The sequence below is a fragment of the Cydia pomonella genome, chromosome 3, assembly GCF_033807575.1.
Source record: "Cydia pomonella isolate Wapato2018A chromosome 3, ilCydPomo1, whole genome shotgun sequence".
In the NCBI taxonomy this organism is placed as follows: Eukaryota; Metazoa; Arthropoda; class Insecta; order Lepidoptera; family Tortricidae; genus Cydia; species Cydia pomonella.
Window position 1 is genome coordinate 9,112,813 of NC_084705.1, and position 17,331 is coordinate 9,130,143.

Below are 17,331 nucleotides of genomic sequence, written 5' to 3' on the forward strand. Positions count from 1 at the left end.
GCAACGAGAAGCTGAAGTCCTAATCCCGCATCTGGTTAGAATCTTCAGAGCTAGTTACGCCCGGGGATACCTACCAGAGCAGTGGAACAAGGTTAAGGTATTATTTATACCGAAGCCTATTACGCTCTGGCCAAGTCCTTCAGACCCATCAGCCTCTCCTTGTTCCTTCTTAAAACCTTGGAAAAGGTAATTGACAAGCATATCAGGGAGAGCTGTCTTCTGAGTAAACTAATACATGACAGCCAACATGCTTACTGTAGGGGCAGATCCACAGAGACTGCCTTGCTGGAGCTGTTCGTCAGAGTGGAATGGGCCTTGGAAGACAAGGAAATAGCCCTGTCGGCCTTCCTCGATATTGAGTGCGCTTTCGATAATATACCCATTCGGACACTGGTGGAGGGGCTTAGTGCCAAGGAGGTGGACTCCACCACTATCTGCTGGGTGCAAAGCATGCTCTCGGGCAGAGTGGTTAGGCTAGACTTGCAAGAGGTAACAGATGAACTTTCGTATTTAAAATGTTAGTAGGAATTGTTAAGGGCATCGCAATAAGAATTATGTTGTATGATTAGCAATTGCTTTAAGTATAACTCAAATATTTTATTTTATTTTAGGAGAGCTGAAGAAAACACAGATGCTTTGCTCGATGGCGAAAAGGAAACTGATGGGGAGACTGACAAGAAAAAACAACAAGATGACATCGACGAAACTGTAGCGAAACGTAAGTATTAAGACGAATATTTATTTTGGCTATTCTGCCCTTAAGTCGTATGCGATTGCGGCCTGGACACTGTATAATTAAAATAAATGTTTATGTGGTGACTCAATCCTCTATGGCTACTGATGATTTAGTAAATAATTGTAAACATAGTACTTAAAATTCTTTTAACTAATCTTTCTACGAGGCTAATATTTATTAATGAATATTATTGAGAAATGTCAAACAAATCAATTTTTAGTAGCCGTTATCTACGTGACTGGAAGTAAGGGAGCGGGCTAATTGTGCTAATGAAGATGTTTGCGAGTCATTGTCGCTTAATTCCAAAATCTGATCCATGAAACCATACTGATCGCACAAGTAGCTCTCGGCCCCCGCCCTTTCTTCCCCCGTGCGCTCGCACAGTAGAGACGCGGGCCACTGAGTGCCGTCCGTGCTTGCAGTGCTGGCGCGCGCGGGCACGCACATGGAGCACACGATGGTGGGCGCGTACACGGCGCTGCTGCTGGGCCACACGGCCGTGCTGGGCGCCGCGCACGCCGCCGCCGTGCGCCAGCGCGTGCCCAGCTACGCGCCGCTGCTGCCCACGCTCAACAAGTACTACAACTTCCTGTCGCTGACCGCCAGTGTGAGTACTAGTACCGCCCCTACGCATTTTTTTTTAATACTACGTCGGTGGCAAACAAGCATACGGCCCGCCTGATGGTAAGCAGTCTCCGTAGCCTATGTACGCCTGCAACTCCAGAGGAGTTACATGCGGGTTGCCGACCCTAAACCCGCCCCCCCTCGTTGAGCTCTGGCAACCTTACTCATCGGCAGGAACACAACACTATGAGTAGGGTCTAGTGTTATTTGGCTGCTGTTTTCTGTAAGGTGGAGGTACTTCCCCAGTTGGGCTCTGCTCTAGATCTGGAATGACATCCACTGGCTGTGCCCTACCACACAAAGCGAGATGACATTCACAATGCCCATACCTCTCTTCATTTATGATATCTAAGGCGAACGAACGGACGAATCACCAGATGGTGACGAACACCGACTGTTGTAAGTTTTTGTGCATCCCCTTGTTATAGGTTTGTTGTTTTTGTGGATCTCAAAGTCAGCACTAGGGTGACCGTTTAGGCTAACGCGTAGAAAGTAGGTTTTTTTCCGTATTAAGTGCAAGACCATTTTGCGCAAACCAAATATGTAATCCATTAACGGTGTCATTTAAATCCACTTCTAGTAATCATCCGGTGCTGTGATCACTACGGTTACACCGTCAGCGAGAGCCCCCGGTAGATCGTTGAGCAACACTGTAAACAGTGTATTAGATAAACAGGAGCCCTGTGGAACTCCCATTATGCTACTCTGATCTGCAGATCGTACTATTTCTCGGGCTCCTACCACAGTTTGGGTTCTGTTCCTTATAAAGGACACTAGTATACTAAGCGCGGGTTCACGGAAGCTGTAGTGATCAAGCTTGGCCTCGACGAGACTGGTCCGTGGTGTCGAAGGCGCGCGAGAAGGCACAGCACGGCCGCCTGCCGCGGGCCTCGCGCGGTCTCAGCACCGCCCACACCACCTCGTGACAACATATGGTGGTTGAGACCAACTTCGATAACTTTGCTGAAGGCGGGTACTAAAGAGATAGGACAATTCGACTTACTAGCGCTTTTTTGTCATTTCCCTTCATACATAGGTAATATAAAACTTAAACTTGGTATGTTTTGAAAATGGTTATTAATTTAAAATAAGTGACAGAATTCCCTTTTATTTGATACCACGGTTGACACGGTAGGTTTCAGAACAGTTTTTTTTTCATACAAAAAAAGATGACGCCGTAACTCTTTTTTTGTGTGCTCCGGGTCAGATTAATTTATATGGCCTTAAGATCAATCGTTCCAATTTCATGGTCTTAACACCATTTGCAGCATACAGCCAGCACTATTAAAACATAATATACGTTTCCAGGCCGAAGCGATGATAGTGGCGCACGTGAAGGCGACGCACGTGATCATCAAGTTCATGGAGCGGAGCGACGCGGAGGCGGCGCCCGCCTACCCCGCGCACTACTACGGCTCGTCGCCCTCCGACGTGCCGCAGGACATGTCGCTCAGCGGCCTCAACTACTGCCGCCCGCAGGCCGACCGCATGTCCTCGTGAACGGGTGCCGGGGAACTTCCGGGGCCGACCCTTCCGTTTTGTCGGTCCCGATGAACGATGGTAAATGTGCGTGCCCGAGAACGTTGATACGTGCGGCGTACGGTTGTAGTGTGAAGCGTTGTGAAAAAGTTGAGTTTTATTAGTTTACATGACGGTTGTAGGGTGGAAATAGAATTAGTATGTTCCTTTGAACGGTTCCGCACCATATTTTAATCGTTACTTAATCGACGTGTAAATCGGTCCCGTCGAATGGATTTAAAAGCACTTTGACGAATTTTAAGGATCTTCGCTAGTTAAATTTCCACCATATTAGATTTTATTATAGTAGGATAGCTAAAATGTAAACCGCGTTGTTCCCCTGACGTACGTGTCGCCTGTGAAATATGATGTTTCGGTCGTCGGTTCCGATTTGAACGTTTGCTTCTTTATTGACAATGTTAGTTCGTGCGATCGTCTTGTGTAAATAGACACGTTAACGCCTGTATATTGTAAACCACTAGTACTAGTGTATGCCATTTGTAATGTAACGATAGGTGGATTGCACACGGCTATTATACCTCAACTTTTTGTATCGATATCTTTCCCTTCTCTGAAACATCGTGTAAATATTCGCAGACAATTAAGGTATAGTTAGTTTACGTCTATCAGGTATGGGTTATGGAGTCTTAATTAAATTGAGATATTCCGAGTTTAAGCCACCGAACTGGCAATATAAAAGTGCAAAAATAGTACAGTAAGTGTCTATTGATATCGTACTTCTGTCTGTGAATATCGTGTCCGCACTTTTTGTATAAATGATACTCCGAGAGAGTTAGAGATTTATAAATCATCGTTCTGCTGAGGCACAATCCTTATTGTAAATAGTTTCGACCGGTACCCATAGTGCGGTCCCCGTCGAGTGAGCGTAGGCGCGGTTATTAGAAATGAAACTGATGAGAGAGCTCGCCCCGCCCGGGCCGCTCGTCCGCGGCCGAGTTCGCCGGAGCCGGAGCCGAGTGGCGTCCAGGCCGCTCGTCCGCGGCCGAGTTCGCCGGAGCCGGAGCCTAGTGGCGTCCAGGCCGCTCGTCCGCGGCCGAGTTCGCCGGAGCCGGAGCCTAGTGGCGTCCAGGCCGCTCGTCCGCGGCCGAGTTCGCCGGAGCCGGAGCCTAGTGGCGTCCAGGCCGCTCGTCCGCGGCCGAGTTCGCCGGAGCCGGAGCCGAGTGGCGTCCGGGCCGCTCGTCCGCGGCCGAGCTCGCCGGAGCCGGAGCCGAGTGGCGTCCGGGCCGCTCGTCCGCGGCCGAGCTCGCCGGAGCCGGAGCCGAGCGGCGCTCGGCGCGGCGAGGACAAACAATGTACAAACACTTGTCCTTATTGCCCCCAAATGAGAGAACGATTATTTGCTTAGAGGTATTTAAGAGTAGGACGATCTATGATGTTGGACTTTATTGACTAGCGGGTAGGGCTAAGACGGTGAACGCATGATATTAATCTTTCTCCATTTTTGTGTTTTTAGACTTCTTTTTACGATTGACTGATTGTACATTAGAGCGGAAATTGAGTTTTCCAAAATTTGATGTTTAGATTAATATTTTTATATAATATCGAATTGCTAAGGAGCACCGATTACTTAATTTTCTCATCTTTATTTGTACTATGGGAGCACATTTTATTGGATAAATCGTAAATCTTGAATTTGAAGTAACGAATCTACTTAAATTTGTAACGTATTTTAATTTTCAAAAGATGGCCTTATTTTTTTTAGATTATCCAAAATGCATCAACAGATAGATTATGAACGGAATCTTGTTATATATATACATTTAGAGGCAGTGTTGGCCAAACTTTAATTAGAATAGGGAATAATACGCGAAACTGCGTAGGGGGCGCCACTACCACAATCCATCATAATCTGAGGGTCTGCCGCGAAACAAGAAAATTTCGTTATCTAACCTCTATATCACTCTTACAGTCTTACATATTCGAGCGATGGAGAGGCAGATAGATAAATTTCGATTTTCGCGTTTCCCGATTGGCCCTTTGTAAACAAACCGCCTTGATGCATCAATGTCATATTTAATTATCTATGAAAACTTGTTAAAAAGCAGTTTAAGGCACAATATGCATACGTTACTCTATGGTTTAGGAAAGGTACTAGTGCTGCACTCTGGCGGCAGAATATTGCGGTAGTACTCCCTATTGAAATTTATCCATTACAAATGTAACCGTAAACTAACCGTCCGTTACGATTTTCAATTCTAATTCACGTTCGGCCAACACTGTATAGAGGTTGGACTGATGCCAATGCACATTCGTCGACTTCCTGCCTGATCGCAGGCAGTGACCAGACCCGTTACGCCCTGTATTCGACAGTTTGGCGATAACACCACACATGCCACTTTATGAATGAATTCATTCATAACGTGTTCATGCAATTTTGCAGCTCACTGTACGTCGTTCGTGTACTTCCATTGCTTCGACTAAATCTGAAACTGACTTGGGCTGTAACCGCTCTGTTGTCACTAGCCGCCGGTTATTGATCGGCAGTGGTTGTCTGCCTGAGACTGCATATTGAATTCTCGTACAAAGTCCACGTTTTACAATAGCGAACAACTTTCAGGCAGACAATCACCTCGAGAACGCGACTCATGTGCATTACCGTCAGCCATGAGACAGCTTTATTTCATGTGTAAGGTGTTATCATTTACTATGTGACTTACGCCGTGGCGGGATCACTCCTCTTGGTAACGTTTTATTTAACAATTGGAGACTTGTTTGTTGTACAGATGCCTAAATTATATTTACGTAATTTATTGACCACATGTATGTATTGTCTAAGAGTAGCTTTTAACGTGCATTTCGTTATGAAATATCACCTTTATCACATTTGGGTTTGAATATAGTATGTTGTTTTAGAGTACCACGAGAGTTTGATATCTTGAGAAATTATTATTGTATATGTAATGTGTAATTATGTTATAAAGTATTACGTGTAATTATTAAAACGAGGACGATTTAAATAAGCTGATTTTATTTTGATACCCCAATATTAATTCGGCGATAAACAACATTGCTGGATCGACATCAGCGCCTCTAGCTTGACATGTTTCTCTTTTTAATTCTATTACCATTCGTTGGCTAACGTCACAAATCTTGCAACTCCTCCGAGGAGTTAATGGGGTTGCAACTTTAGGTATTATTGACTAAAGTAGCTAATTTATAATGTCTTAATGGAGTTCCGAGGTTTGAGACTTTAGCCGACTCATTACTGTATGTTGCATCTTTACTTACATGATTACAATGACCAGATTATGTTTCTTGTTTATAGTAAAAAAATTGAAATCACACAGTTGACACCGTCATTATAATCATTTAAGAAAAAATAAGGTGTAATTTTGGTATGATAATAGAATTCAAAGGTATTTTTTAAGCTTTTAGCACTCTCACACCTTTAATCTTCAGTATGCACTGTGTCAACAACAATCTAAAAACTAGGCTAAGTACACTACCGTGCATAACAAATACAAAGAAATAACTAACCATGATTCATTAACGATTTAAAAAAAATATTTATAAGTAATGATACTAATGATAATTATCTAAAAATTTTGATAAAGAGGAGCATCCACCAGGATTGATCGTGGCACGAAGCTAAATTGGCATGGCATCATTGAGAACGCATCCTCAAACTGCAACTGCGTTCAACCCTGGTGGATGCTTACCCTAAGTTAAGCCAGGGCTTCACTAGGCAACAAATGTTTGTGGCGCAAGTCGAGGAGGTCCGTTTGTAGCATAAAGCATTTTCATTACTTTCATTCATTCATAGTAGAATGTCGAGCGAAGTTCGGTAACCAGAGAATACCAGACATCGCTGGCATCGCGTGCCGTGTAATACTTGTCGCCTAGTTGACTCATGGCTTAACGCTGTGCCACTACTTTCCCGTGCCGTGCGTTACACTCATTGAAGGCACTTTCTGACAACCTATACCTAATTGCCTACGCTGCAAGCGCGACAGCTTATGTGCTCTTCGTCGTTCAAAAAGTTAAAGCGGCTCAACCGCAGGCACACGAGCGACGGCCGGCGCCCGCACGGCCTGCCACGTGCCCGTCTCCGTGTAGCGCTTGTTGACGGCCGTCATCTGCTCGAAGTTGGCCTTCGCCAGCTTGTGCTTGTTACTCACCTTCTGCACCAGTTCCTCGTCGTACACCTCCTCCGGCCGCTCCAGCCGCAGGTGCGCCTTCATCTCCGCCACCGTCACTAGGAAGCAGTTCCACGGCGACCAGTCCTCGTGCACGTTCCAGCGGCACAGCCGCAATTCTGTCACGTCTCTGCATTCGCTGATCGCGGAATGCGAATGCCAGAGCTTTTCTACTATGAAGAAGATATCTTTCTCGTGAAGAACAAACGCCAACGATCCCCAGCACTTGCGGCGCCGTTCGTCGCGCTGCACGGCTCTCAGTATGAACTTGTACGGCGTCATGTCGATCCACAGGCTCTCGTTTGCGTCCTTCCACGAACACGACTTGCAAGTCAGGAACCAACTCATTCGTGCATCTAGAGGGAAGTCCGAATAAGGTTTCACTTTATTGCACATCTCGCAGTAGTGTAGTCGAGTGTTTTCCATCTTCCTGTAATCTCTGATGTCCTTGCATTTTGTCACCCCAGAATTCAGTTCAGACGTTTTGATAAATTGTAACACGCTAGCTGCGATTCTTCTTCTCAGAAAGTCGAGTTGTTGGTCATCGCATCTTCTCACGACGAGGTCACATTCTCTGTCCAATAATGTGATGATTTCTTCGGCCAGAGGATGGCGAAACTCTGTTAAAGCATACTTCATATCCACGAGAAGTTCCAAACGTTCTTTTATTTCCATATCCTCACGTAGAAAAGAGTTATAGAGTTCCTTTAGTTTTCTAGCTCTTTGTATTTCGACTGTCTCCATTGTTATAAGCTTGTCGTCCTTACCGTACCATGCTATAGGTTTGGATATTTCTTCTAAAAACTGCTGCTCTTTGATCTTTCGGCTGTCCTCTTTCACTTTGACTCGGTAGGACTCAATGCAGCGAAGCAGCTCAACTTCTTTATCCAGTAATAGAGTAAATTCAGCAATTTTTGGTCCTTTTGAATGCAGTTGTGAAATTCTGGATATCTCAGCGTGTTTCCATCTGTCAACCTGAAAGTAAATGATAGGTTTTGTGGATATAGATAGGAAGGTACATTTAATTAACCCGGTCCCTGGCCATGGCAGTTGTCGACCTTAAATAATGTAGGAATTCTAGCATGTAGGTACTTGAAATAGGTACTTTTCTAATTTAAATATTTGTGTAAAAAACTTGGATGATTTTAATTACAACCAACAAAACAAGTAGATTTCTGATTGTGTTATACTCGTACATACCATTGCGTAAAGTTGGTCGAAGTCTTCTCTCGTTTTAGGGAAGGTCTTGGTGATCAGGTCGCGGCGCAAACGCCTCTCCATAGCTTCCAGCTCCAAACGATCTTCCTCCTTCATACGAGCTATTCTTTCCCTGTCCACATAATGCAGAACTTGGTAAGTAGGTATACTAGGTATCCAATACACTGTGTGCTGAACAACAGTGCAACGAATAAGAGAAGGCAAACATGACATGGAAAAACTATTACGTCGTCGTTGTCTACGGAACCCAAAAAACGAGATTAGTTTTATTGTTACAGTTTTGATTTTACAGCTGTTGAAAACAAATTAACAAACCAAATTGGAACCCCGTTTTGAGCAAGTGCTGTTTTAGTAATCTTTTGACACCCAATATCTATAAGTATCTATATATAAAGGAGATAAAGCAAGTCACCTATGTAAATGCCTATTAGCGAGTTTATACATTGTTTACCCTCTGCACGTCTAAATTAGCATAACATTTTCGTTACCTATAGAAAAACATCAGCTTTTCAGTCGAATGTATATTTGCTACTAGCTTCTTCCCGTGACTCTGTCGGCGTGATTTGATGATGATGGTTGATGAAAACTATCTCATGTCCTTCCCCGGGCCTCAAACTATCTCCATATCAAATTTCATCTTAATCAGTTCAGCGGGTTAAACGTGAAGAGGTAACAGACAGACCGATAGGACTCCGACATTCCGTCAGAGCACACAGGACAAAGTCACTTACGCACTTCTAATAGGGATTATGAATGCAGGTAGGTAACGAAAACTCACATGCATACTTTCAGCCACCGTTCCACCTTCTGCCTAAACTGGTGATGCCTGAAAGCCCGCTGTATGACGGAGGCGAAGTGGTCGTGTTTCAGGCGCGCCTTCATTTCCTCGTAGGTCTCATAATGCTTCGGCACCATTATTCTGTCTGTGACGTTCGGTATGTATGCCTGGGTTGAGTTCATTTGTGTTGCCCGGCTGTAGCTAGTGTCCTGTAAAAAGATAATAAAAACAAACTATGTTAACGGCACCAATTCAGAAGCGCTGGTGCAATCCGGAGATCGTGGGTTCAAACCCCGGTACGTACCAATGAGTTTTTCGTGACTGATGTACGAAATATCATTTGATATTTACCAGTCGCTTTTCGGTGAAGGAAAACATGGTGAGGAAACTTGACTAATCCCAACAAGGCCTAGTTTACGCTATGGGTTGGAAGGTTAGATGGCAGTCGCTTTCATAAAAACTAGTGCCTACGCCAAAGCATGGGATTAGTTGTCAAGCGGATCCCAGGCTCCCATGAGCCATGGCAAAATGCCGGGACAACGCGAGGAAGAAGAAGAGTTAACAGCACCAATTATGGGACATTTAACAGAAAATTTGGAGTATTTTTGATATTTCACCGTCAACACCTGTAAAATTTCTACCGCTTTACTTATGCGTTAAAAGTTGAAGGTCCTATTCGTCCTTTTTTGTTTTTTATGTATTAAAGATGCTGTAATTAGTTTCAATATTATTACCATCTTAAAAGGACCACACGAGTGTTTTAATGCCTAATTATGTACAGTTACATACACTATTTTATCTACACACATATTATAAACTTTCTATGAAATATTCACTAACCCAAATTACAGCCAACGTTAGGGCATCGTTGCTCTCTTGGCGGAACTCGTATGTGGTGGCGCCTCCGAAATATTTTTATCGCTCACTTTACACAACACTTTTGCTATAGTTACTTTAAAAACAACAAAACAAATTCATTTTATACTTAAAACTACTTAATTAAAAGATAAACTCTGGCTTCACGTCAAATGGCGGTAAATGTAAACTTTTTTCACGCATGTCACGCATCTGTAGTTTTTTTTAATTCAGAGACAAACTAGAGTCGGGGGCCTATTTCCGTATCATTCGATACAAACTAACTTGCGAACTTTGTCAAAATTGTATGCAATTAACATTTCATTTCGAACAAAAAGGCATCTCGACTGATATGAGAATAGAGGTCAAATTGCTTTTTTTTCAGTTTTTTTTTTTTCAGATGCTCCATATTTGAATGTCATTACCAAATCGGTTTTGATGTAGTTATGAAGCCATTATAATAATTACAACATTATCACAGATAAGAAATTTGTTGTAACAAAACAGTTTATTGTAATGTTGACCATTATTTACGGATTTTGAAGGCATCATAGAGGGTTTATGATATGTGTATAGATAAAATTAAATGATGAATTGATTAATGCAATGTAGGATGTATGGCTCGTCATATAGCTTAGGCGTAGGTATGTGCTTAGTACTTGGAGGTACCTACAAGGTATAATAACTACCTATTTCTCAGGGTGCGTTGCACGAGTTAGATTGTTGATGAAAAGTTTAATTTTTATTTTTTAATCGTACCTATATTCTTACCTAAGCTACCATATAAATAATGTAATTTTGACGCACTTACATAAATCTTTTCTCTTTCCTCCGCTGTTTGTGTATCTCTACAATTCTTCTTTTCTGGCGGTAGTTTTTCAGGTTTTTGCGGTGTCTGGGTATAGGCATGATGATAAATTTGTCCTAAAAAATCGATCAGTACATGTCAGTACATACATACACACGTACGTACGTATTATACATCGTACAACGAGAACGATATTTAAATCTAAGAAGTTTTATAGCCGGTCAAACTTTGTCAGTAGAAAAAGGCGCGAAATCCGTTACGCCTACATTTTTTTAATTAGCCACTTTTTGCTACTTAGGGAAAAGGCTTGACAGACTTCAGTTTTGATATTTTTACGTTACGACAATTATCTACACGACGCACGGTGCATACCTAATCGCGCGCACTAATAAGCGCGAGCGATCGTATCATAACAATATCCAAAATCGGTGTTCATCTTTTATACGCGGTATCTATAGCTGAGATGTTGCATACAAACTTAAAATTTACCTATTGTGTATTTTTACCTGTGTGTATATTTTTATATCCGCCTAAATAAGGTTTCTTCATTGGTAAAGAAAAAACTTCAACATTGATTTTCTTTACAGTGTTACCAAATCGCACATTGACTGACAAAACATCGTTGACCGGCATTTCTTTGTATAGTTTATCTAAATTTAACACCTCTTTATTTTTCGTAAGTAGCTCTACTTCCACAATGCCGTATTTATCAAAGTCTAGGTCTAAAAGAGTCATGCGGTCTGCAAGGGGATTTTCCCCCCTCAACAATACTAAATTATCCGGAACGGTTTGAAATAGCCCTGCCAGATTCTTCTTGACTTCATGAACTTTCATTATAGAATGGTACGATCGTGTAAATATTCCATTTTGATTCCGTACTCTAAATTTAATGGCAATGAACGGTATCATTCGCTTTTTTGGGGCAACTGCTTGCAAGAGTTCATAAACGTAGTACTCCACCGGAATAGATGAGAGAGAGAATTCTTCCGAGTCTTTTGTCAGTACATCAATAACTAGATTTCCAAGAGCGTCAGTCTTTAAGTCTAATAATAGGCTGCTGTCATTCAGCACATTTCTGTTTTTGGTTAATATGAGATTGTTATTTGACACGGAAAGTAATTTGGCTAATTTGCGTTTGACAAATTTAACTTGGGTGCTCCCTGGGAAGACCTTGCTAAACGATTCGTTGGGGTGAACGGGCGATTTGAAGGTGACGAGTATCTGGCTGGTGGGGCATTTGAAGAGGTCGAGCTCCCTGGCACAGGGGGCTGTTGATATACGCGATTTGTCGTCACTTTTGGTATAAGCGAATCGATAGGGAGGAGCTGTGAGTAGCTTTTCTCGACCCAACTCGCACTGACACGCCACAACACCTTTCAAACAGTCCGATTTTGGAGAAATATCCACATTCCTCCTCAATTCCATCTTATTAATAGTAAATATTTAGTAATAAGTAATGTAAAATAATCAACAATCTGTGTATAGTATGCTAATGCTAAAACTATAATTCCGTTGCCATGACGGCTTCTGAAATATTTATTTTCTTTTGGCGGCAGTGTCAGTGGTTGCTAGGTAAGTAACAAACCAATAAAGTAAGTAGGTACTATGGAAGGTAGAGGCAAGGAACAGAAACTCCTTAGGCAGAATTGTTGCAAAAGTGTCCAGCTGTCAGCTATAAATAGATAATAATTCCAAATCTCTCCAGAGTAGCGCTACAGTAGCGAAGAACCTAGGCATTATACACGGAGTGAAGTGCGCTATGACTAGATTTTTTTCTCAAGTATTCTTGGTATTGTAGCGCCACCTATTTATGGTTTTTTGTCAGACACTTTTTGGTATATGGAGATTTTGTTCCTTGCCTCTACCTTCCATAGTAGGTACTATACTCTTTAACTGTACGGTTGTGTTGTGATAATCTTTTTGTTTTCAGTTTTCAGCATCTTTAGGCGCGTTAGGTATTTTTTGAGATGGGGAAAAAACCATTGGACTCGCGAAACTTTCCGTTACTGTAACCGACACCTCTTGAAGTGAAAACTTCTTTAGGCGCGTTGGGCATTTTTAGAGATGGGAAAAAACCATTGAACTCGCGACACTGTTAGCGTTACCGTAATCGACACCCCTTGAAGTTAAAACTTCTTTAGGCGCGTTGGGCATTTTTTGAGATGGGACAAAACCATTGAACTCGCGACACTGTTACCGTTACCGTAATCGACACCCCTTGAAGTTAAAACTTCTTTAGGCGCGTTGGGCATTTTTTGAGATGGGACAAAACCATTGAACTCGCGACACTGTTACCGTAATCGTAACCAACACCCCTTGAAGTTAAAACTTCTTTGGGCGCGTTGGGCATTATTGAGATGGGAAAAAACCATTGAACTCGCAACACTGTTACCGTTACGTTACCGTAATCAACACCCCTTGAAGTGAAAACTTCTTTAGGTGCATTGGGCATTTTTGTGATGGAAAAATCATTGAACTCGCGACACTGTTACCGTTACCCTATCCGACATTTCTGTATGTAAGTATGTTCATATATGTATTGTGTATGTGTACGTACATAGATAGACATGCATGTTGGCATATTTCCTGACGATTCAATAAATACACACGTAATTGACGACCGGTTTGGCCTAGTGGGTAGTGACCCTGCCTACGAAGCTGATGGTCCCGGGTTCAAATCCTGGTAAGGGCATTTATTCGTGTGATGAGCATGGATATTTGTTCCTGAGTCATGGGTGTTTTCTATGTATTTAAGTATTTATAAATATTTATATATTATATATATCGTTGTCTAAGTACCCTCAACACAAGCATTATTGAGCTTACTGTGGAACTTAATCAATTTGTGTAATAATGTCGTATAATATTTATTTATTTATAATTGTTCAAGTTTTTACTTCTGTCGGCACGCCTGGAGTGCCACTGTTTTTTTACCCACTATGTTTTGTACGTCAGGGATTGATGATGATATTGACATGAATTTTGTTATTCATATTTCCCATGACCGTTCCTTCAAGTCTGTTTAATTATTTTTCTCAGACCGTGGGGACCTTATACATCTCCAAACTTAATGTATTAACCGTGGAGACTATACGTCTCTGTCATATTGTATAATATACTTGACTTGGTACATACTAGTTATGTACAGAATGTAGCATTAGTTTATGAGACTGCTAGTTTAACAGTCCAGACGCGGTTTATTTATTTAGTATAAATTTTATTTTGACACTTGGAGAGACTTTACACCTCCAAATTTTATTAGTATTAGTACTCTGACATTGGGGACCTTTTACATCTCCAGATTTAATGTGTTTTTAACCATAGAGACTATACATCTCTATTGTATTGTATTAATTATTTATTTTAAGATTATTATTATGTAATGTTTACCCAGGTATTGGCTGTTGTATTTATAAATGTTGTTATGTATTTTTCATGTCACTATATGATGTTACTATAAATGTTGTATTGACTTGTAAAAGAGCCCTTGAGGCCTACTTGCAGAATACATTTTTGAATTTTGAATTTTGGGCTAAATTTGAAAAAATGAAGAAATATGTTTTTACCATAATTTTATTACTTAATCATTACATTTCAAAATAAATTAATATGATAAACTTCTCGTTATAGCTGCTCCATATAAAAATGGCACAGGGACCATCATTCGACGCAAGAGGTATACCTACCTACACGTTTAATTGAAAATGTTCATAAATCTCGTACGTATAGGCCCGGTTACCTGTGAATACGCCGTAAAACGTGAGCGCTATAAATGCATAAGTTTTTAATCGAATACAATTCAATTACGTCACCGAAATAGAGAGAATGCATCGCGTGTGCCAGTCTTTATTTCGACATAACATGGTTTGCACTAATTGCACTCGCTAACCCATAGACTTGGACTATGACACGGCGCCGCCTGGGGGGCTAAAGTTAGCGTAAACAGGTACGCCGTAAATAGAAAACTGTTTATACAATAAAGCTTAAAGCGATTGCTTAAAAACAAAAAAAACCGAGTAGCTACATAAAATTCCTTTGAAAATCCCCACAGAATCGTAGGTGTGTTGTGAAAACTCTTTAAGCAATTATCTCTTTTCTTTGTAACTTTATTCCAGGAAATATTATCTTTTTGCGTTACTCCTGCAAATAATGCTTTTAAAATGAATGCACAGACGTGGTAGAAAATAGGTAGGTATTAAATAGGATACAGTAAAAGCTTATCGATCGGCTATACCACAAGCTAAGTAGCTAGTTAATAGTTAATAAAAATTGAGAAAACAATAAAATTACAGCGCAATAAAAGAGCGAATGTGCAGAGTATAGCTGTGTGCTGGCGTGATATTAAATTCCTCCGAAAACATAAAAATGATTTTCGATCGTAAAAGTATAATTTACAGACGTAAAAATGCGCCAACTTATGGGTTACGAACCGAGATGTGAACCCGGGATATTGGCAGCTTTAGTTAAGGAATTGCTTTCAAAAATGTCCAGTAAAATAAAGCAATAAAAAACATTTCGGCCAGAACATTGTTAAAATTTGCTGTTGAGGATCCTATATAGGCCTTTGCTAGAGATGGCTAGAGTGAGACGATAATACATTAACCAAAGCAGGTTATTTACTTAGGAAGCCTTATTGATTATTTCGGGGTTCAAAATCGTGACCTCCGGTTTGAACCGGAACCAGCGCTGCGGCCTGTGTATTCTGTCTGTGTAAATATGAAACATGAATTCTAGTTTTTTTTTAATTATTTTAACAGTGCCATTTGACCCAATTTTTAAGTACGGCTAGGTACGAGCTCGCATCTATCAGTTTTAATTACAATCAATTTTTGTGAGGGTAACCAAATGCCTGCAGCTACATCTAGTGCACGATCACTTGGGATTTTTGAGTGGAGGAAGCGAGATTTTTACAGACACCCGACACCGGGTAAGTGCATACCATATTTATTATATCCAGAAGCTGTTACAGCCTGTGTACGCATGTAGCTATTTGGTGAGATGGCTATCTTAATGGCTCCAGGTCGTTGGGTTTGAAGATTTCTAATGCCGAAATTAAAAATAATTATTAAAAATATTTACGCCACTAAAAAAGGGAACCATTGTTTTAAATACATGTAATATTTTCTAATACCATTATTTCCTCAAAAACATTTTAATTTATAATTGAAGTTTGCGTTTTTATGACATCGAAAAAAATATATAAATCCCATTTTTTAAAGAATTTACAATTAAATCTACATTTTTTTAGGTGTAAGCTTGTGTTCTAAATAGCTTGAAATCAAAATAATGATCCAATGGCGTGTTGTCAACTTGGCAATATAATAATTTTAGGGTACTTTAGCTACTTCCGTACTTCAACATAATCCCCATTTAAACTGATGCTCAAAACGAGAGGTGCCTTAAAACAGTTGTTGGCTCGTACAAAGTGGAGTGCACCAAACTTTCATCTTTATTCGATACGAGCGAGTTGGACAAAAACTATAAATGTAGCTAGGGGCGCTCGCTCACGGCCCGCTGACTTGTCGGTGCGTTTCGTTTGATAATTTCCGTGTTCGGGCGGCTTTAATCGAGTGAGTCCGGCCCGGGCGCCCGAGGCGTAAAATTGTTCACCTCGATTATCCCGAACAACGGGCCACGGCCATTTGGGAACAACTCGTGTAAACAATTGGACACTTTTTTAGTAAGTGAATTGTTGTTATTTATATAGATTTATTAAGTTTCATTGCACATTCACGCTTGAGTGGATGTTTACGTTATTGGGACTGGTACATCCGGGAGCAGTCAACTGAATGGGTCATACTCGTTGCATTTAATAGAATTATGTAATTTGATTTCAGTGAGGATTCGACTCATATTTGCCAATGGAACATGTTTTAAAGGCATTGCGTAGTACTAAGAGGCCGTAACTGAACCCGAAGAAAAAAAAACCAAGATGAGTATACGTCACCAGACATCCAAATGCACGGTGTAATTTGGAATACCTAAGCAGGTACTAAATCCATCACGCGTAGTTTGTCCTAAACGAAAGACTATCGGTATACGTATTCGCTGCTTAATGACATGTCTACGTATTCAGTTAAGGTAGGTCGTAGGGCTGGTAACAGTAGGTACCAATATAATTCGCAATTCGTTTTTCAAGTGTTTGCCTTACCTACACACTATGTATACCTAAAAACAATTAATCCGTGGACGTCGAAATTAACCCCCGAGGCCGAGCCGCATCCGTCGTAATAAAACAGATGCAAAGTTTTTCTTTGGCAAGCGTAGCGCCGCAGCAAACGGAAGCGAAGCAACAGGCTTGATTAAAACACGTGTTTACAGAACGCACGTCCCCCGGACAAACGCAATATATGCTAGTTCTACAGCTATGGCGCAGCATATTATAACTGCAGAAGGTGCAGTTGTATTTTCTGCTTGCCCTGAAAACCAGCGTTGTGACAAGCGTCACGACATACGCTGAGTCAGTGGCAGGGCAAGACCAAAATTTGGTGTGGACAAGGTACATTTAGCGAGGCCCTCTGGTGGCGCATATATTTTTTACGTTGTGTACGAGTCTTTGAGATACGTAAGTATAGGACGTAGGCGGTCACCCACATCGGCTACGCTTGGTAGCGCCGCATCTGCGCTGAGTGGTATC

The 17,331-nt window shown here is 41.4% G+C and overlaps 2 protein-coding genes across 2 annotated transcripts in view; one reads left to right on the forward strand and one right to left on the reverse strand.

The window, feature by feature from the left end:
- Nucleotides 1–5,859, forward strand: part of LOC133515990 (protein wings apart-like) — a 40,318-nt gene extending 34,459 nt beyond the window's left edge. Inside the window, exons 12-14 of the mRNA XM_061848646.1 lie at nucleotides 612–718; nucleotides 1,159–1,343; nucleotides 2,669–5,859. Coding sequence (XP_061704630.1) covers nucleotides 612–718; nucleotides 1,159–1,343; nucleotides 2,669–2,860 — 484 coding nt within the window. The 3' untranslated portion in view covers nucleotides 2,861–5,859. The remainder of the gene's footprint in view (nucleotides 1–611; nucleotides 719–1,158; nucleotides 1,344–2,668) is intronic.
- LOC133515991 (IQ and ubiquitin-like domain-containing protein) lies at nucleotides 5,851–17,085 on the reverse strand. Its single transcript, XM_061848647.1, has 5 exons — nucleotides 11,201–17,085; nucleotides 10,698–10,810; nucleotides 9,032–9,240; nucleotides 8,236–8,365; nucleotides 5,851–8,010 (listed from the first exon to the last, which is right to left on the reverse strand). Exons 1-5 carry the CDS (start codon nucleotides 12,117–12,119, stop codon nucleotides 6,880–6,882), a joined length of 2,502 nt encoding a protein of 833 aa, XP_061704631.1. The 5' UTR covers nucleotides 12,120–17,085; the 3' UTR covers nucleotides 5,851–6,879.
- Nucleotides 17,086–17,331: the final 246 nt, after the last annotated feature.

Coding starts and splice junctions, on each gene's coding strand:
- LOC133515991 (XM_061848647.1), bottom strand. CDS start 12,119: ATGGAATTGAGGAGGAATGTGGATATTTCTCCAAAATCGGACTGTTTG. Junction 10,811..11,200: donor ATATAAAAATATACACACAG/GTAAAAATACAC, acceptor TCGATTTTTTAG/GACAAATTTATCATCATGCC. Junction 9,241..10,697: donor AGGAAAGAGAAAAGATTTAT/GTAAGTGCGTCA, acceptor ATCTTTTTACAG/GACACTAGCTACAGCCGGGC.